This window comes from Protopterus annectens, chromosome 8.part0 (genome assembly GCF_019279795.1).
Source record: "Protopterus annectens isolate FY-2018-M chromosome 8.part0, PAN1.0, whole genome shotgun sequence".
Classification (NCBI taxonomy): Eukaryota; Metazoa; Chordata; order Ceratodontiformes; family Protopteridae; genus Protopterus; species Protopterus annectens.
In genome coordinates, this window is record NC_056741.1 from 1,559,896,357 (window position 1) to 1,559,918,374 (window position 22,018).

The 22,018-nt window shown below is 37.2% G+C and overlaps 1 protein-coding gene across 1 annotated transcript in view; it reads left to right on the forward strand.

The window, feature by feature from the left end:
- Nucleotides 1-22,018, forward strand: part of LOC122809546 (neurogenic locus notch homolog protein 1-like) — a 2,715,638-nt gene that overhangs the window by 908,162 nt on the left and 1,785,458 nt on the right. Inside the window, exon 10 of the mRNA XM_044081127.1 lies at nt 5,433-5,625. Within this exon, the coding sequence (XP_043937062.1) occupies nt 5,433-5,625 (193 nt within the window). The remainder of the gene's footprint in view (nt 1-5,432; nt 5,626-22,018) is intronic.

Genomic DNA, 22,018 nt, shown 5'->3' on the forward strand with positions numbered 1-22,018 from the left:
CCGATCACTTCTAAATATGAGTCTGTTTATCAGAAGATGGTTGTGGCTGTTCACATGGAAGCAAACAGTGGTTCTTGCAGGAAAACTATTAGTAGAAAAGTTATGTGGCAGTAGAATATCTCAGGATTCAGGAGAAGGAACAACCAATTTAGTACTGTGACCATCTTTATTTAGTACCTTAGGATTCCATACTGGAGCCAACCCTAGGTAGTACAACTATGTCAGTCACGTATGAAGAGGCTTTTGCTTGAGTTTACCTGGTTAACACAGGAATAAAACATCAAATCTTGTATAAAAGTCTGAAAAGTAAGATCAGTACGTATGCCGAGTGTGCAGCACAACATGTGGTAATCCTATATGAAGGTTGTAAATGCCAGAGAGCAGTGCATAGCTAACACTGTGGGATGATGAGAACCAAACTCATTCAGTCCTGAGCACCCAAGGGCTAATTAATCCCCTTGCTTCCTGAGATCTTCTAAGCCAGGAAACACTTTTGCTTCCTGAGACCTTTTCTCCAAACACACTTTATGAGATTTGCAATGCATGTTAACTGATGTCAATTACAAAGCATTTGAAATATGAAAGTTTTTCTGTAGATAATGGACTATACACTGGTGTTATTATCAAAGGCCTGTTTATACAAGGTGATTTTATATTGCAGATTTATGAAAGAAAATTTGTATTTTATTTGCCAAAATGTTTGTTATGGTCAGACAAAGGCTTATATCTCTGTTAGTGTATAAGACAGATCCAAAATATCTATGACAGAATTGTTCGCATATACAACTTTCCAGTGAGGTATAACAAGAGAGGGCAGCATAGTGCTGTTTTTTGGTAATGTATAGTATATGCATAATTCACATACATTATTATGTTAAAATATTGTTAAAATAATCTACAAATCCTTGCATTTTAGATTCCACGTATCAGTGGCAACATTGTTTGTGTTAATGTTTTGTATAAGATGGCACTATTTGTTCACCAAAAGGTCACACAGCTTTTAAGAAATGAATGCTATAAAGAAAATACAGGTACTTAGAACAACTCTTTACCAGAAAACATTAGATCTCAAGATGTCTTAAGACTATCTGCCATATTTTAATGTCTTTTTTTCCAACACCAACTGCTTTAATACACCACCCATAGCATGACATCATACTTGATTTTTACATTATTAATGGAGAGATGGAAAACATCTCACATTTTTCACAACTTTTTCAACTTCTCTTTAATAGCTCTACCCATGTACATCCCATGCTCACTATTACAGCATGCATGTTTAGCAAATTAGGTCAGCTTGTAGATGTCTTGTACCATGACTTCAGAAGTTTGACTTTGAAAACACTGATGAATATACTTGTTTAAGGAGTACAGGGAAGTCTCTGTTAAAGGTGAGTGTACTCTTACAGGATACACAGGAACTCCGTTATCCTGATGTGTATACTCTTGTAGGAAGCAATGACTTGCAAAAAGAGCTCTTCAGAGGGGGTTACCCTTGAATAACATACGATATTGGTGGGATGACTTTACACAGGCCAAACAAGTTACAATATTGGGGTGAATCACTGCTGAGGTGAATTGTGCTTTGTAACATGAAATGAGAGGGCTAAGGTGTAGTATGATGCTGGGGTATACGACTTTGTTCTTTGATTACAGGAGGTACAAATAATATGCTGGTATGTATAACATCATTTCTTGAATACAGCAGGTACTAGTAAGATGCTGGAGTGAATGATGCTATTCTTTGATTACAGTAGGCAATAGTAGGACCATAGTTTATGTTGTACCATATAGCTGAAGGAGAAATTTGGATTATAGAAAGGTGTGTGATTCAGGGTACCAACATATTGAAAGATCTGTAAATCTTCAGGCATGTCAAATCTTGAAAGCTCAGCCTGCTTACTTGAGAAGAGAAGTAAAAGTGAGGCTGTGGCTTGAGACAGGGTGATAAGGCTAATGTTGAACAGGAGAAGAAAGTTGGAAGGAGAAATGTCTGCGTGTGTCTAGGGGAATACTAAACAAATATTGCTAGTATTGCTTCATAGAGAAGATTGTTTATTTTCTGTACCACTGGAGACAGTGGAAGAGTGCACCATCCCCTGAAAGGAGGAACTGTGTTTTGTTTTCTATGCTATGAAGTATCATATCCTTGTCTAGACACTGCATGGATTAAATGAAGGAGGTTGCCTAAACTTGTATAAAGGTAGTCAACTTTGTAATGTCCATTAACAGTAATTGCAAAGATGACAAATTTTTCATAGATTGGTTTCCTTGCCTTTATTGCAGAGAATTAAGTCTTAAGAGCTGGTAACAAGCTTCATCCCATAATCTTGGGTTTGTTTCCTGTCAGTTTCCATTCACCTACTACAATTTGATTCACAGTATGTTATTTAAACAGAAAGTGCCCTGGGGTCACACACGAGAAGAGGCTTGTGCTTGAGTTTACCTGGTTAACACACAAATGAAACAAAAACAAAAACTTTCTATGCCATTAAAATAATGTCATTGAATTTACACTTTTAAAAAGGCCATTAATGCAAACATGCATGGTAATAAATAACATTCAGCATAGGGCAATGGTTGTCAAACTTGTGAAATGCCATAAGTCTGTGAGCTTGGTACTGGTCCTATTAGATGTGTAGCGTTAGAGTGGTGGGTAGTGGGGCTGCTACATAAGCCCTGGCTGTGATATGTTGGAGGGCTGTCCACAGTGTCTTCTGCCATTAACTGTCGTAGTAAGCGTGCATAGAGAAACTGTAACTATGTTCTCTTCAAGTCTGTCTGCATTTGATGACTGAATAAATGAGTTTTGTTGTGTTGTGTCTTTCGGCTTATCCTGGTTAGGGGTCGCCACAGCGGAACTCCGGTCCGCTAATGTTTGGTAGTGGATTTTTACGTGCCGAGTTACCAGCCCTGACGCACAATCTTCAACGAAGGCACGCTCATTCACGCATGCCTCCACACAGAAGACGCTCTAGCTGAGAATCGAACGCGACAATGTCTTGCTGTGAGGCGACAATGCTACCACAGCACCTATTTTGCAAAATTGTATATGTAATTTTAACTCATTAAATGACAGTATATTTCCTAAAGATGGCCATCTGCAGATAACCTTTAAACATAATTAGCTACAAAGTTTTTAAAATACATTAATATGATTAATTCTTGTCTTACTGTAATATTGCTGCATGCAAATGTCAAAACTGTACATTTTTCCTCTAGCAAATGAGGTTATTTCATATGTTGCATTTGTGAATGTAATTTAAAAGACTTTGCAGTAAAGGTACAACTGTAACTTCTGAGCTATTCTACTGGGACAACTAAATTATCTGCTTAGCACTTGTAATGTAAATATTAATTATTTTTATTTATTTATTTATTTATTTATATTTGTTAACCAGGGTAGTCCAGTGATTGATATTGACAAATTTCAGGCTTAGCCTGGATGAAATACATAAGATTTCACACACACACACACACACACACACACACACACACACACACAAATACAGATATGTAAACAGTTAGAGTAGTTAAGACTAGTTACACAGTAAAACTGTATGCATACATTCTTGTGAACAAGGAAAGTGTAATGTACAATCAAGCAAAGTGTAATAATAGTCAACGTCCATTAAATCTGAGAGAGAAGAAAAGACTTAGAAAGGAGATAGGGATAGTGTGTTTGGTGACATGTCCTATGTTGAAGGAGGATAATTTGGTTTGGATTAAGAAGTGCATTTTGATATGCACTCTGAATCTGGCGTAAGTGATGATTTACTTAATATTGATGGGGAGAGCTTGCCAAAGAGTATGTGCATGAGGAGAAAGCATGTGCAGTGCTGTGGAGTTTGGTTCTAGGGGTAATGAGAGTTGCTGTGGCTTGTGGGTAGTGTCTCAGGTTGTATGAGGAGGTTTTTCAAGAAGTCTAACTGCAAGGAGAGTAAATAAGGGGAGATGAAGTAGTTTGTAGAGTTCATAGATTCATATGTTCATAAGTGAATACTAAAATAACTGCCCTGAAGGCTCATTTTTAGCCTGGCCAATGGCCTGAGGTCAGAATCAAACCATGTGTTTTGTGTCTTTGAGTTGACCAAGTTAATCATTATGCCGCCTAGTGGGTTTGATCTTTGTATGATTAGTAGCCATTTGGCTTTTTCTAGGGTGATACAGTCATGCTCACAGATAGGCGAGTTTGTAATGGATCAGCAGATGCTGCTAGAGGCTGTCCAGTTAGTGGAAGTATTTTTCTTGGAGGCAGAAACAAAAATGGCAAGTCCATATTCAAGCCGAGAAAGAACTCCTTTGCCTATGGCTGCTCTGGTTGGTTGGGATAGAAATGTGGAGATATTCTTGGCTAATAAGAGGAGAAAGATTATTTTGGCTTGCACTCTATATGGAAATAGGAGTTTAGCAACTGAGGAATGGTCAAAGGTAGTTAGACTCAGGTGGTTGGTGAGTTTTCTGTAGAGTTCTGAAAAGCATAATTTTGACCTTGGAGGGACTGAGTAATTTATAATTTATGAGCCATAAGTGGAGCTCATGTAAGTCAGACTGGCGTTAGCACGGAATGTTGGCATGAAAGTGACTTGTCAGTAAATGACGATGCTGTCAGCAAAGAGGATGGGAGGGGGATGGAGGTGGTCACAAGGAAGGTTGTCAATAAACATGGAGAAGAGGAGGGGACCAAAAATGGATCCGTGTGGTACACTTTTGTTAATAAGTGCAGATTCTGATTGGGAGGATTCTACTTTAAATCTGAACTGTTTATCAGTGAGGCTGATAAGTAATTTCAGGTAGTTTGTTTTGAAGAAGACAGTAGTTAATGAGGTAAAATGCCTTTGTCAGGTCTATAAATAGGAGACCTCTGTCAATATTTAGCAGAATGTCATCAGTTAGGGACCGAAGAGGTGCCATTATCCTTAGTCCAGGCCAGAATCCATGCTGATTGGAAGAGAGCAGATGGTAATGCTGGGTTATTACTGGTTACATGAAAACGCAAAATGCTGCATTGCTTAATTGTGTCAAGCCAAATTTTATGCTGTTAAATTAAAGTCTTAAGGCTTTACTGCACCTTTTTAAATACAATTCTTTCAAATGTTTTAAGCAAATGTTGTTTTCTATAAATTTATCATGTTGGGGATGATGAATGTTAAGAACTTTCTATGAGTATTAATATGCATAAACATAAGACAAAACAAGACAATTTGATAGTGATAAATACAGGTAGAATGTTAAGGACAAAACAGTTCCCAGATGTCTGGTCAGTGTAAGAATCTCTATGAGACAGAATATTTTCTGTATAAATCTACTTAGATGATAGATTTCCTTATTTGTTCAGATGGTGACAGTATGATGTATTTATGGGCTAAAAGGACATTGAAAAGGACACAAAGTATATATTTCTTAACTTCTGTTGTATGTGTCCCATTTAGGAGTTGAGCATTGCATAAAGTGCCTTCAAGGTTACTATTGTCCACAAGGAGTTACTGATCCAGTTCCATGCCAGCCAGGATGGTATAACCCTCTGGAAGGACAAGACAACATTACAGATTGTAGACCATGTCCAGCAGGCATGGCCTGTACTCAGCCTGGTCTCTCACATCCTGATACTCACTGCCTAGAAGGGTGAGTGTAATTACTGTATGTATTTCCTATAACATTAACTGACACCATATGAGGTTGCTATTGCCCATGATAGGAGTTGTTGCAGTGCTTTAGTTATGCAAGTCTTGATACAATATAAGGCCTTGACTGAGATTATACCACGTGAAGGAGTTTGGAAACAACATTCATGGTTGAGATTATTAGCCTTAGAGGCAAGTCTTATATAGTTAGTTATAGTCTCCATATACAGTTTCTGCATTTGTTTTTTTACTGAGGTAGTCATTACAATTAACAAGCATATGTATCCAGTCAGCATCAAGACGTCCACATCACCATTTTATTTTGTCATTCTTGTATATTATAGCTAATATGTGAGGTGTTAGAAAGCATCTTTGTAAGAATTTCCATGTATATATTTGGTAATACAAGGAAGATGTGGATACTTTTCACCGACTCTAAACAAAGTTTTTTTATCCTTTCTTGAGAATTCTTATCTGTTTACTTTAGTAGAATAATTCCAAAAAGAAATGTCCATCTTACCAAAATCATTCCTGAGGATTTTATAAGTTATAGATATGTAAGAGATGTTCTTAAGTGTGCCATCAATAATGGTTTAGATAAAATCTAAGATTTTTGGTGTGTTCTTACTGTATGCCTCTAATGATGATATGAGCTTTGTATGTATGAATTCCATACAAGTTTGGATGTCTAGCCAGTTACAATTCTGTATGCTATATCTAGCAATAAGGTAGTCTGCAGAATTCATTTTATTAGCTGAAAGAAACTGATTCCAGTATAATAAATCACCCCTCTTAAACGCTAGCATTTTCTGAGTATCAAAAGATATCAAGCATTCATTCATAAAAGCAATTGGGAAATAATTATTAACAAGTTTTTGATCAGTTGATCAGAAAATATAAGCTTTCTGAACAATAATAGAATTTGGATTAAAAGAAGTATAAGAACAATTTTCTTTTCTCTTTCTGAATATATATTTTCAAGATTCATATAAAGATGTTTCTGTATATTTGAAAATATGATTCAAGCAAGTTTTATTATTCAGTAGTAAACATTCATGGATTAACTTCCAATACAATGAATAAGAAGTATTATTCCAAAGTAACACTGCATTGATTAATTGCAGAATTTAAATAAAAATTAGTGTTTGGAAATCCTATACCCCCCTCCTCCCAGCATGAGGTGTGCCAAAGTAGTAAAATTCTTGGCTTTTTAGGGTACCAAAGGAACCTGAGTAGAATATTATTTAATTTATTTTTAGTTTTAATGGGTGGGAGGAATATTAAAGCTTGGCCAGCAAATACAATTTTGGGTAATGATATCATTTTAATTAAAGTTTGTCTGTCTTCAAATGTGAAAAACAGTCTATTCCAATTATCTGTTAAACTTGTAATCAAATTTATAAGATTTTGATAGTTAGCACTGAGTGATTATCTATAATTACTTTAAATAATAACACTTAAACATTTAATATATGTGCCCTTCCATTTTATATCTCTCCTAGATTTCAGTTTCATAGTAACATTAGTTTTTATTAGAAGTGGTTGAGTTTTATTGTGATTACATTTAAATCCAGAGATATTTGCAAAAGTATCTAGATTGTGCAACAGGTGATCTATTGACTTTTCAATGTCATTAGAAGTTATTAATAGGTCATCAGCAAACAACTGTATCTTGGGGGATAATTTGTCTGACACTTTATATCCTTTAATATTCTTATTTCTAATGCAATTTGCAACGTTTCATGGCAAGGGAAAAAAGTAATGGAAAAATGGGACACCCTTGCTTAGTACCCTTTGATATCCCAAAAGGACCAGATATATAGGATCCAGTCTTTACATAGAAAATTGAATTTTCATACAGTTTTATAATTAATGTAGCAAAATCTAAGGAAAAGTTATATTTTTGTAAAACTTTATACAGCTATTGCCAACTTGAATCAAAAACTTTGTCTATGTCAAGTCTTAAAATGGATAGCACATTCTTTTTTTTAATTCACTATGTCTATTAAGGAAAGCAGTCTAATTACATTATTTTGTACCTTTCTGTTTTTAATGAAACCAGTTTGGTCTTCATGAAGTAATTCCGGGAGTAGGTTATTTCAGCTATCTGCTAGGACAGACATAAATATTTTGCAGTCTATGTTAAGTAAGGATATTGGTCTATATGATGCACATAGGTTGGGGTCTTTATTAGGCTTTAAAATAGGAGATATAATAGAATATTTCCATGAGGGTGGAACATTTGTTGTGGTTTTGACTTCCTGGAATGTGTTAACTTTCAATATATTGTTAGGCAAACGTTTATACAATTCTGGGATTAGATCATCTAGTCCTAGTGCTTTCTTTGTCTTCATGGAAGACACTGCAAGTTGTTCCTCATTTGTATAGGAGCTAACTGAAGCTGTTACAAGCTTGAGCTTGCCATAAAAATTGTTAAAACTACTAAAAAGTGAGTAGGCTGGAATTTTATGGTAAAGTGAAGACTTTTAAGTACAAAACGCTCGTGGATGTTATAAACAAGCCACAAGCAGTGTAAAAAGCCATTTTAAAGCATCTGCAGGCAGTGTAAAAAGTCATTTTACAGCATTAAAATGCGAAGTAGCGAAATAATCATAGAAAATAATATAAGATATTAATTATAAGTAAAGTTTAGTCATATTAGCTAGTAAATACATTTATAAAAGACTGAGTGAAACAAGTGCATAAGTTATTAATAAAAATAACAATACTCTTTAAAATATCTAAATATAACATTTTAAGCATTCCCTTTGTATCTGATATTTAAGTGCTGTATTACTGAGACTCAGATAATGGGAAATGTATGTATAAGGAGACATTAGATATGATAGACAAGAGTAATTCCATACTATTTCACTAATGATATGGATATAAAAAGAATGCAGTATAGTTCTAATAGATTGCTGTTTCATAAAGTCTTAAGCCTTTAGGACTGCTTGAATAATGTATATTGTTTGAAAAGTTAGCATTATTGTAAGCAAAATAACAGGGAAAAAGAAAGTGGCATTATCTTCTGTGAGTGGTTCCATACTAATTAAGTAGCGAATTAACCTCAGAGGAAAAGAAAAGTTAAGTATGTTTACTTGTCTCTAGATTTCTGTTTTTCTTTAGTTGTCCATTCCTTTTATGATGGTTGTCTTTTTAAACTCACTGAAGAATCCATCAGTTCAGGTTAACTTAAAAGATTCTTTTTTTTTTTTTTTTGAACAAATGTGGATGCTTCTTCAAGGGTGTCAAAAGTTTTCCTTCCTTCTGGTAGACACAGTCTTATTCTTGCAGGAAAAATCAGGTATTTTTTAATCCCCTTCTTCTTTAATGATTTTATTAATGGAATACCTGTTTTTCTTTTGGACATTACAAGGGATGAAAAGTCATTATCAAATATGATGATTTGGTCACCTATTTTGTGGAGCAAGAGACCAGGCAGTTCTCAAACAAGGTTCTTGTCTTAAGTAGAGATGAATTTTACAATAATGATCTAGGATGGATATGCTTACTGGTTGAAGGGATTGTGGTTAAAGATCTGTGTGCTCTTTCAATTCCAAAGGATAATGCTTCCGGCAGGCTTAAGGCTTTGGGTATCAAAGAAGTCAGGAAATTTATCATATTGTCCCCCTCCATCTGTTCTGGGATCCCATAGATTCTTATTTTATTCCTCCTGGCTCTGTTTTCTATATCATCAATCTTCTCAGCAAGTCTGGTATGTTCCTGAAGATGAAAGTCTATGTTTTTCACTCTTTTTGTTAACCTGCAGTCTATATCTGATAGAGGGTCTTTGAGTGCACCAATCAGGGCAGTTTGTTGATTGAGGACATCATTCAATAAGTCTATCTGATTGGAAGTATCTTCCTTTTTATTATCAACTTTTAGGTTCAATTTGTCTATTTTTATCACCAAATCTTGTACAGTGGTAAGAATTGCCTGTATTTCTTTCTTCATTGAATTATCTAGTTGGGAAAACTTGGAGTTGCTCATCTTCCTTTAAAGATGTAGTTTCAGTGTACCTACATATGGAGAATTTGACTTTTCTTGATTCATTTGCACTAAATCTATGTAGTAATACCACACCCATTCTGGATAAAGTCAGGGTATTTGACATGTGAGTCTCTCTGACTTAATGTATTTTTGCAGTGGGTAAGATGACTATCTCGGACAGTACTTTTTTTCTGTCAGAGAATCAGCCTTTTTTTCACATAGAACAAGTTAAGAAAGATGTTCATCATTCTCATTGTTGTAGCAGTGTTTATGCTATATGGTTTGTATCCTGCCCAAGGTATAACAGTCGGACAGCTTCTCAAAGCTCACTTCACTCTGACTGCTGACTGAATAACCCCTTGGAGGGGAAATCAGCAGTCAGATGAAAGACAACTTCAAAACTTTCTTGCTGAGACCACTCACTTGTTTCCAAGTATCCTCCTGGAGAGCATACTACTTAATCTCTCAGTGCAAGAAATCTGGACAAAGCCAGACGTAATGGGAAACAAACACCCAGAAATAGGGTAGATTTTAAAAAATGTTCCTATAAACTTAGAAAGTTGATAGAATAAAAGTTTTTTAATTATTTACATCTTTTCTGAAGGATTTGAAGTCTGAAACTCCAATGTCTGACATTATTTTGTGACTTCAAACCTCAATAATTTTCCAGAAAAACACAAATTTATGAAGAACAGACTAAAAAAATCTGAGGCAAAAATCTGAACATTCTGTGAAAATCGGGATGGTTGAGAAGCATGCTAGGGAGTAGTCTTTTCAACCACCATAGAATGGGGTTAGCTATGTCCTTTTTGGCTATTACAGTGTCTGGTTTGGGCATGGGAGACACTCTAGGGGATTCTTCTCAGGGTAACTGAGGAAAGAGGCCTTTGACAGGACTGAAGTGTCATTTCCTAATCTGCCTTTTTCCAAGGTATTACCTGCAAAGAAAAAAAACAGAAGGTTAGACATTGCTCATCCCAAGAAACAGTGTCTGTTCACAAACATGATTTTCTTACTTTAGCCAGACAATTATTACAGGCTGTTAGTCCTGGTGCCCAGAAATAGTTACTAGTTAAGTGATTACTGAGGAAAACCTGCCAGAGAATCCTGATACAGACAGGGACAGGGTCTCTTCTCCTGCAGATTCCTAAGACCAAATATTTTATTCTCACGGGAACTGCCCACCTTTCAAACTATTTCTGGGATGAATGAGGTGTTTTTGTTGGAATACGTGGACATTCCCCTTGAGTTGAGGAGATATATGTTACAAGTGGATACATCTCATTCACTTGCATTCCTCCCATTTTCCAGCCCTGGAGGATGTGCTTAATGCTTTCTGTAATAATACTGACTGTCAGCCTACAGTTTCCAAAAAGGCAGACTGTATAAAGTACTCAAACCAACATATTTTTGTTTTCACATTTTAGAACTGACCCAGTGGCTATTTCCACATCGTTGCCACCTGGAAATAGACTGTTAGTGAATATAAACCCTTCACCTGTGGATAAACAGACAAAGTATTGGACAGGTTTGTTAAGAGAATGTTCTCTTCTTCCATGTTAAATTATAGAATTATTATCTACCAGGCCCGTATGTGAATGTTTATTCCTTGTTGTGCTGACAGTTTGAGGAAATTCTCTGCAAAACTTCCTTCAGAAAATAGTTCTTCTGAATCTTATTGTTTCTAATCTTTTGCGAGTATCTAAACATGAATTGAAGAGTGTGTATGATTGTGTAGATACTGTATCTAGGGCCACTGTTACTGCTAAAGTTTTGAGGCGATATGACTGAGTACATAATCAAAAGTTTGCTGATAAAGTTTAAAATCTCAGACTTTACTTCATTTAGTTAAGGAGGTTTTGTTTGGCTCTTCTGCTACAAAGGTTCTCAAATAATTTGCTGAAAGACAGAAATTAATTCAGAGTTTTTCTTAGATTTTTCAAGTTCCCTTTCCAAATCTCTCAAATTTTCTCTTCCATTTACACATCAAAACAAGCAATCCCTGACACCTCAACGAAAACAGAAAGCAAAAAGAGATGTCAGGAGTGGAGCAATAAGAAACAGGGATCTTTTCCAAAAAAAACCCAAAGGGGATATTCTAATACTTCAGAATGACAATGCCAGCATTCTACACCCATCCCCACCCCTCCTGCCCCTAGCTCTAGAAATCTTTTCATTTCCCTCAGGCTGTTTGGTTCTAAAAGTGGTTCATGAGGCATACAGTTGGCACTACATATAAATATCTCCTTTTAGAGGATACCTCCTCATTCTCCGAACCACACAGAATTTTTTCCTCAGGTTCTTTAACACTTGCTCACCCTGGAACCCATGCCTTTAGATCAAGAAGGCAAAGGCTTCTATCCCAGAATGTTTCTGGCTCCAAAGAAACATCTTTCATGGTGATAAATTCTAGCCCCATCCTTTCTCAATCTGTTTGTGAAAATACAAAATTTCAAAATGCTGACTCATGAAACTCTTATTACCTCTTATTCCTCTACTGAGTGTCATGGTAACATTAGATCTAAAGGCTGCCTAACATCATTTTCTCCTAGCCACAGGCTTCAAGAAATTTCTAAGATTCTCTGTAACTGGGTCACAATATCATTTCTCTATATTACCCTTTGAGTTATGTACAGCTCCAAGGATGTTTACAAGTCTATCTCCAGTGACAACTCAATGCAGACTAAATGACAATCACTTATTTCTTTATTTAGATGACTTTCTTATCTTTTTTGAGTCTTTCCCTGTATGTCAAGAGCCCTTAACATGGGTTTCATCTCTCCTTACCAATCTGGAATTACAGGTAAATGTACAAAATTCTTCCTTGACTCCATCACAGAGGATTGTGTTTATGGGTTGATTCTCTTCTAGATAGTTCTCTGCTTTTCTTGCACAGGAAAATGTCGAATATTTATTTATTTATTTATTTATTTATTTATTTATTTATTTAATTTATGTATTTATTAGCATTTGTTTGCCAAGAATGTCCACTGGACTAAGAAGAGCCCATTTTCAGCAGAGGCCTGGGGAGAAAAGCTCCACATCACATTACAAGGCACACATTTTGAGTATGTACAGCACAGATGGAGGAACAAATTCTTAAAACAGTAGTACATATAGAATATATACAAACACTTGATATACACTTAATAAATCTAATTACAATGTACTACAACTATAGCTGACACAGAGGTATGGGTGAATATAAAAAGCTTATGTATACACACTTGATACACACAATAATTTTATCTGCAAACTTTCCTAAGCTCCTGTAATACGTCTCAGACGTCTGAAGCTCAGGATCATAGAGGTTCATGGCTTCTTTGATTCGCATGATTCTTCTTGCATGGTTACACATGAGAAAATCCATTGGCTTGTAAAAAAAAAATGCATGGATATCAAACACAAACTACCACCACTCCAACCAAATTCAGCAAAAACACAAAATAAATTAGCTAAGTCTCAGGAAGCCTTGAAGGCGAAAGGCCGAGGTACCAATATGAATAAATATATTTGAGAGTTTTTCACCCTGGTGTTGTGCTTCCTGAGACTTAGCTCTTTTTTTTTTTTTTTTTTTGTGTGTGTTTTTGCAAAAAAAGCATGGACATAGCATCTTCACCCTTTGCAATTTCCAATTCCAATTTTGGGTTTTGTCAAAAAGAAACTGCACTGGTGGAGACTGCAAATGGCTCTAAATCCAGGTTACCCCTTTTTTCCTCAGATTTTAAATTAGTCTGTAAATACAGATGTCTTAGATTTTGTATGGGAGCGGTTTCTCTGGGATCAAAGGTACAAGACCTGTGGAACTCCTAAGGCAGTCTAGAGCACATCAATGTCAAAGAGATGTTGGCTGTGATCCATGCCTTGAGGATAAACTTGCATTGGATACTAATCTGTCCGCCAAGCAAGGACCAAATGCAAGAAATATGTGTCTCTTTAAAACAGACTTTGCTGTAAACCATTTTGCTACATTGTTTTCTGTTGTGGGAGATTATTGTAATCTAGAATGCCTAGCCACTCAATCTCTGTTATCAGGTGAATGCAAGCTGGCATCACAGTGCTTTGCCGCCAAGACTGCCCTTATCAGATCATCGTTTCTGCACACTGTCAACCTGAGCACTGAATTGAAACATCAGGAATCAGGGTGGATGAGGTGAGTTCAACATCCCTGGCTATGATGACCTCATCCCTGTGATTTTTGCTAACTGTATTACTACTTGTGAATGGGATCCATGTCCAAAAAAGCTTATATGTATATCATTGAAGGTCACTAGTTCTGTTATCCTCCATATTGCCACCACCTCACTTGAAAAGGTTTTATTCATCACAATTAAAGAAGGCCTTAGGTGCTCCCATTCTTAAAAAGTCTGGTTTAATAGACAGAGACATAGCATACAGCCCTAGTGACCCAGCTTCAATTAGCCTCTCAGGCTTCTGAGGCAATAGAAGAGAGGTATGTGTTGGAGGGGGGATATCAAGGGGTAGGTCATAAATGAAAAAAATCCCCAGGTAGAAGCAGTCAGTGACATAACCCTCAAGGATGGCCTTAGCTTCTATGCTGGCCCCAGCATTAGAGTGAAGATGGTCTGGGGAGCAGTAAGGGAGAGGCTGGTAGGCCCTTTAATTGAATGGTGATACTGGGGTAGCTGGAAATAGTGAAACAAGGGGAACAAAAAAGGCAGGTTTAGACACCAATAACCTAGACTGTTAGTAAGGTACTTGAAAATGTAGTGCACCTCCATGGTGTCAGTGATTATTTCCAGTCCAGACTTAGGACTAGGCACTTAGATGTCTTTCACTGGAGTCTTTAAAAACATACCAGTAGTGAGAGACTGAAGCCCTTCTCAAGCTGTCCTTGGCTTTTGATAAGGTGGATAGTTCTATTACTTTTGAAAAATTGCTGTGGTATCTCTAGTGTTGTCCTAGAGTGGTTTGCCTTCTACCTCTCTGGAAATACCTAGAAGGTGGTATGCAAGCAATAACTCCTTACAGGAATGGTGTTACCATGGAAACAACAGACCACCCCCAGAAGATATACTATTTCCCTGATGACACCCAACCATGGGTATTATTGCATGTAAATAATGGACTGTTAATGTCCACTAACACACACACACAAACAAACACACATACAAATGTGCCCAAAATTTGCAGCTACTTTACTGACTGTGTACACTTCACATATATCATTGTCATTAAATGACTAAAACAATTCATACATTACAACCCCCATGCCTCTGAACTCTCCCTAACTTTGGTCTGACCCTCAAAAATGTTTCATTTTCTGGTAAATCACTGAAGATTATTGTCTATCAGTGAAAGCAGACAGTATGGTCTCATACCTATTCTGAAAATGCATATTGATAAAAAAACCTCTTGTTCTATTTACTTAAGTGGTGAGTTACAGCTATATATTTAAAAATTGTCTCTTTTTTTTTTTTGGGGGGGGGCTCTCTTTTGCATCATCCTATAAACAGCAAAAACATGTTTAGTGAATGTGAAAAATCGCAGCTGTTTGGTTTTTTTTATCCATGTTTTTCGGCAGCTTAATATACTTCCATGAAACAGCACACAATTTTAGAGGTGATATCTTTACATTAGTACCCTGATAGAGAATGTGTGTTGTCCAATAGGCTATCAGCAAATGTTTTGCCCATTCTTTAATACGGGTTAAGTCATCTTCTTTCAACCTTAGGACTTTGGAGTTCCACAGGCCTCTATTCTTGGTTCTTTACTTTTCAGCATCTATCTATCTATCTATCTATCTATCTATCTATCTATCTATCTATCTATCTATCTATCTATCTTTTGCCAGTGGTGAATGTTATTTATTCGCAAATATGCTTTACCATTTCTGTGATGACTGTGCATAACGTTTCCTCTCATTTTCGCAGAAGTGTGTGTGATTCGGGACTTTTGCCAATATCCTGGCGGATCGATTTAGTGCCAACTTCACCCCCCTCTCACCCCCTAAAAGACCCATCTCAATACCAAAAGATTGCCAAATTCCAATAATTGCGGCCACACAGGTAGAAACCACACTCTCCAAAGCTAAGAATACAGCATCCATGGGACCAGATGACATCCCAGGCTGTGTACTACATGAACTGCAAAATGAACTGGCACCTCGCCTAAGTGTCATGTTTAATCATAGCCTCACCTCAGGCTTCGTGCCCAGTGAGTGGCACACAGCTATAGTTATCCCGCTCCACAAGGGAGGATCCACCTTGGATCCCGGGAACTACCATCCCATTAGTCTGACAAGCCTGGTATGCAAGGGTATGGAATGCATTATCATGGAACTTATAAACAAAGACAATGACAACCTTCAAACACTGGACCCCACCCAGTTTGGGTTTGTGAAGGGCCGATCTTGTCTCCTGAATCTGACTGACTTCTCGAATCAGTCTCCAGAGCTGTGGACGAGGGTAAGGCAATCCACACAGCCTATCTGGACCTCGCCAAGGCCTTCGACACCATCCCCCACTCTGGAATCATAGATAAACTTACTAAGCTGGGCATAAATACCTACGTCACTTGATGGGTTGCCAACTGGCTTACTGACAGAACCCAGACTGTAAAAGTAGCCCACTCCAAATCCAGCTGTAGACAAGTGACAAGTGGAGTACCTCAGGGTTCAGTCCTGGGACCACTCTTGTTTGGCATCTACTTCTCTGAAGTACAGGCCAACACTAAGGGACTCTGGCTAACAAAGTTCACAGATGACTGCAAACTGGGAGCCATTATTGAATCCCCAAATGATGTGGATATTCTACAAAAGGGCCTTACAGAAACAGATGCCTGGTGCCAGAGCCATGGGTTCAAGCTTAATGCCAGGAAATGTATAGTTATCCCCTTTGGAAAAAAACATGTACCCATGAATTACCACATAGGTGGCAGGACACTAAACATCGAAAGTGTGATGAGAGACTTAGGGACACAGGTGGACAGTGGTCTCACTTTCGATAACCACATCGCCAGAACAGTCAGGAAATCCTTCTATGTGGCACACCTCATCACTAAGGGCATTTCATCCAGAAAAACGGAAGTCATTGTCCCGCTGTACTCATCCCTCATTAGACCCATTATAGAGTATAATGCCCCGTTTGGTATGTACCTCACAAGACATCTGCAACAGCTGGAAAGGCCACAGAAATACCTCACTAAAAGAATCACAGGCCTAAAGCAGATGCCATATGCTGACCACCTAAAAAAAACTCCAGCTATACTCTGTGGCATATCGTCTACTCAGAGGTGATCTCTGCTTAACATACAAGGCCATGTCAAACCCTGGGCTGTTGGACATGCTCCATTTAAAGAAATCCTAATCCCTCAGAGCCACATGCTCCAGGGATCTAAACCTTGTCATCACAATGAACAAAACATGCTGGAGGGATAGGTTCCTGACCCAGAGACTCCCCATAATCTGGAATAGACTGCCCATACATGTCAAGCAGAGCGCCTCCTTGGCCCTCTTCAAAAGGAACCTTGATTGGATGGGAGATAGGAAATTCCCCCCGGGGATCATGTCAGTCGTCCTGCTAGACAGGGGTCCAGAGAAGTAAATATTGTGGGAAGAAATATCCAGGGAATTGTTATGGCTAGGCTTGCATAGGCCCTAGGGCCGATAGCCTAGTACCAACCTATGAACTTATGGAATGCTTCCATGTCTGAATGGCAAATACTTGGCTTAAGCTCAACACATCCAAAACTGTTGCCATGGTTGTGCATGCTACTTTTAGGGATTTTTCTTTGCCTGTCATGTCCACAGATACTTTCTGTTGTTGGGATGAGCTGTGCTTTATGTCAAAAGTGCATGCTCTTGGAGCAATTATCCACAACAGAGCAACAATTAGGCACTGGATTTCAGATGTAGTCAAGTGATCATGTTTTCATCCAAGGAATATCATTCCAGTTAAGCTCCTTATTCTATCTAATGCCCTCCACACCATAGTTCATGCACTCTTTTTTTCCTGTTTTCATTAATGAAATGCTTTTAGTTTAGGGCCTCCAGATATGGCATTTACTCATTTACAAATAGTGCAGAACGCCACATCCTTGATATTTACTGAAGTTTCCAAGTTACATCATGTTACAGCCATCTTATGTAGCCTGCATTGGCTACCTATTAAATAGCACATAATTTACAAGCTCTTGGTTCTGGTGTATTTAGTCCTTCATTGCTTGGGTCCTCTTTATCTTTGAGATGTGCTATCCTGATACAGAGCAACCATAACTCTGTGTTCTGTTAGCTAGGACAGTAAGTGGTAATGTCTTCCATTCTGGCATCTTTGGGCTGCTAGGCATTCAGTTATTAAAGGCCCTATATGTGGAATCTGTTATAGTATTGGATGAGGGACTCATCAACCGTAGCCATTTTTAAACAAGAACTGAAGACTTTACCTGCTTGAATTAGCCTTCATTTGACACCTCTCAATGTATCAATGTACATGACTTTATATTCCTTTAATGACTACTATTTACCTTCTTTTACTTTCACAATGTATGAAAGTTAATTTTATGTTTTATTGTTTGTGGTTTAAATAAATTGTTTTTATTGTAACGTAGGTTCATAGGTATTTACTAGGGTGTTGATCTGTGAGGATCATTAGAGGCTTAGCCCTGCATTCCCATGAAGTTTTTAGCTCTTGTAATTTAAGTATGAATAATGCAGAGCCAGGCAGAAGATTTCCATGTTACCCCTATCCATAAGGGACAAGGGTGCTAAACCAGGTATGACTTTGCAGTTTCCTATCCATTCATCCAAGATGCACTTGAATAGATTAAAGGAAGTACTTTGCTTTAGGGTTGTCCAACCTTTTAGCTTGCTGGGGCCGCACTGAGTGAACAGAAATGGTCTTGGGGCCGCATATAAAATATATCATATAGTTAACTCTTTTGTTGCTCCGAAAGACCACAGTCGACCTCCTGGCTGTAATGTAGGTGCATATGAACAATGAATAAATGTAATAAATGCCTAATATTTGCCTTAAAATTCTCATTCTAATTCTAATTCTGTAATCTAACAGTTAACTCTAACATCTTAGTTAATATATCTATCTATCTATATATATATATATATATATATATATATATATATATATATGTTTTTGTTTTTTTTTTACAAATAAACAGATATTCACTACAGCACAAGCATTTCTCACTGGGAAAACCATTCCAGCAGTCCAACTATGTAAAATGTCAACATCAGCAGTCCTACAATACTATAATCCACAAACATAACCCAATTTGCAATAAAGTAAAGAATTCACATTACTGACTTAATAAAACAATTCTGAATAAGCTACAAGAGGGTCTCACCCAAACAAATAACTGGTGCCAGAAATATGGCCTCAAGCTAAATGCCAAAAAATGCATCATCATCCTCTTTGAGAAGAGTGATGTTCCCACAAATTATCACATTAATAACAATGTTGTAAGCACGCAATAAGTCATATGGTACTTGGGCACCCAGGTTGATAGAAACCTGACTTTTGACCACCCCGTTGTCTCCGTTGTAAGGAAAGCTTTTTACATGGCTCACTTCATTAGCAAGGGTATCTCATCCAGGGACAAGGAGGTCATAATATCCCTGTATTCTTCCTTTACAAGAGCCATTATTGAGTGCAGTGCCCCTTTTGGCATGTGCCTCAGCAAAACACCCTGCCAAAAGAAAGACTACAACCATTTCTGACAAAAAAGGTCAAAGGACTAAGTTCACTTAGTTATCCAAACAGACTAAAAAGCTTCTTGCTTTCCTCTATCTCTCACTGGCCCCTATAAAGTCCATCATTGGCTTGTTTTCCAGGCTAAGAAAGATCCTGCCTTAAGAGACTTCCTCTACCTCAGAAATACTGGTTATACTTAAAATGCTCACTACAAAGACCACAGCCTTCACTGCAACATAAACAAGCCACTTTTTATGGACAGGTTCTTGATACAAAAACCTTCAACTTCTGTAAAAAGCTCCTCTCATTATCAAACAATGTAGTTCAGCAACACGATGGCTGGATGGATAGCCATAAATGTAGTCCTTGGGTAAGTAGCATAGCCTTCATCAAACCAGATGGAAAATCCACATATTAACCTTTCCCAGCTGGATGGCTAAGATCTAATATTGGTTACTCAAGTCTAGTTGTCCAAGGAGAGGGGCATGTTTAACTATGAATTCCATTTGCAACATTATATTCAGTACACATATTATATATCTCTCTCTTACACACACACAATTGTTATGGCTAGGCTTGTATAGGCCCTAGGGCTGATAGCCTAGTACCAACCTATGAACCTATGAACACACACATACACACACACACACACAAAAAGCCCCTACTTGTAAAATAGGCAACCTCAGTAATCACATGACACCCACTCACTGAATGAAATTGTCTGGAAGTCAAAATATCTGAAAAAAAATCATAATAGAGATGGATTCATCCATGTAATTTCCCACTACCAAAAGGACCACCAATAAATCAACAAACAACTGCACGGCAAAAAGTAAATCAATAAGAAAACCATCAACTATAATGCTACATACTGGTGTAAACATATAACTTCTGTCAATCCCCAGGTTAATCCATACCATACCAAAAGATTGTTTCAGAGTTTCAGCTATGTACAAACAGCTTTCTCCTAAAAATTGATCCTTGCTGTAATTATAACTGTAAAAAAAATGTTTTTAAGTTTATTCTGTACCTCAGTGATTCTCACTGTTACAAGATGTAATCTCTGTCATATTGTATGAGTACTGCATCCATAATTTGCTGTCTATCTCTCTCATGTATTGTATTATATTGTTTTCTGTTATTTTTGGAGCTTTTCTCCCCGGGCCTCCGCTGAAAATGGACCTGTGTCCAGTCGGACTTTCCCGGTAAACAAATGTAAAATAAATAAAAATAAACTTCCCTCCAATCTAAAGCCATTTGACATTCGCACATTTTAATTTGTGCAGAAGTTACTCACAGACTGACAGTTTACTGAGCTGTAATGCTGACCTTCGCTTTTGAAAAAAACAAATTTCCAGACTTTGTCAATAGCTCAAAGTGTAGAGAGGATTATTTATTTATTATGTATTTATTTATTTTTGGAAAACATCTTTAAAACTGTTAAACTGATTACACACCCAGAAACACAGAAAAGTTATTGTGATTATGTAAACCACCGAATGCTGCAAGAAATCAGTCACATTAGCACTCTATGCTTATGTCCGAACAGATGAATCATACCTGTCAATTCCAAAAGAAGTAAAGTAGCCTAATAAGAAGGTTATTTGCAAGGTTACATGGCAGTTTATACTGGAAATAAGCAGAGATATTAAAAAGGCTCTGTTTTTCATAATTATGCCGAAAAGTCTTCCAAGGTAAATACAACTTCTGATTTAGTATGGAACCATACCTCTCAACCTTAGAGCAAGAAATTTGGACAAAGCAAAAAATAAAAGTGGGACACAGGCCCAAAAATAGTTATGCATCACAGACACCATTGAAACAACTGTAGCTGCAAACATCATACATCACTTATAATCTTTCTATCCCATTATTGTCAGTTAAACATTATATGGCTCATTCAGTCCTACCTTCTTTTGCATCAAAGAAAACCATGCTTTGAAATAACAAAATGTAACATTTTGCAATGTAATAACATTGCATCAACATCCTGCAACTTCCTACCTGCAAGCAACCACAGAGCATTCACTGAAACTAGGGCTGCTTGTTTCCCCAGAATGACAGCTCTCCCTAATTAAGTCTAATGGTATACAATCTACCAGTATCTGGACTACCTGAAATAATGTAAATTATGGCCTGTAAATTGAAAGTACACTTTGTTTAATTAAACTATATTTCTAAGCCCACTTACTATATTTTTTCAGTAACATCCTAATATCCATTTCCATGTCACTTTACAAGACATTGGCAGTGGCAGACTTGGCATCCTTCAGAACCCCACTGGCCCATGCTAATACATTGTCCATTAAATGTAAATATCCATCCACTGTAAATGGCAAGAAGCTATGTCTTAAAAAATCTACTTCTGGCATGCGTACCCAAGTATTGGGTTGTGAAACAAAGAAACATATTCTCTACAGTCCGCAAGTCTCTGTCTTTAATAAACATCTACTGTTGCAGCACTCCCAACACATAAGCACACACATACACACTAAAATCCCCAACATTTAAAAAATGACATTGTGCCCACTTGATTTGCCAGTATTGATGATCCGCTAAAGCTATGCTTACTGTTGTCCAATCTACCACTGCTTACAACCCACCAGTGAAAAAAACAGTACTAGGTGCTTTTTTGTTTGTCTGAAAAAACAATATAACTTTATATGCTACAGTCCCACATAGTCAGTCCAGTACTGACCCATTAACCCTAGGCTGCTGTCTCATTCTTACTCC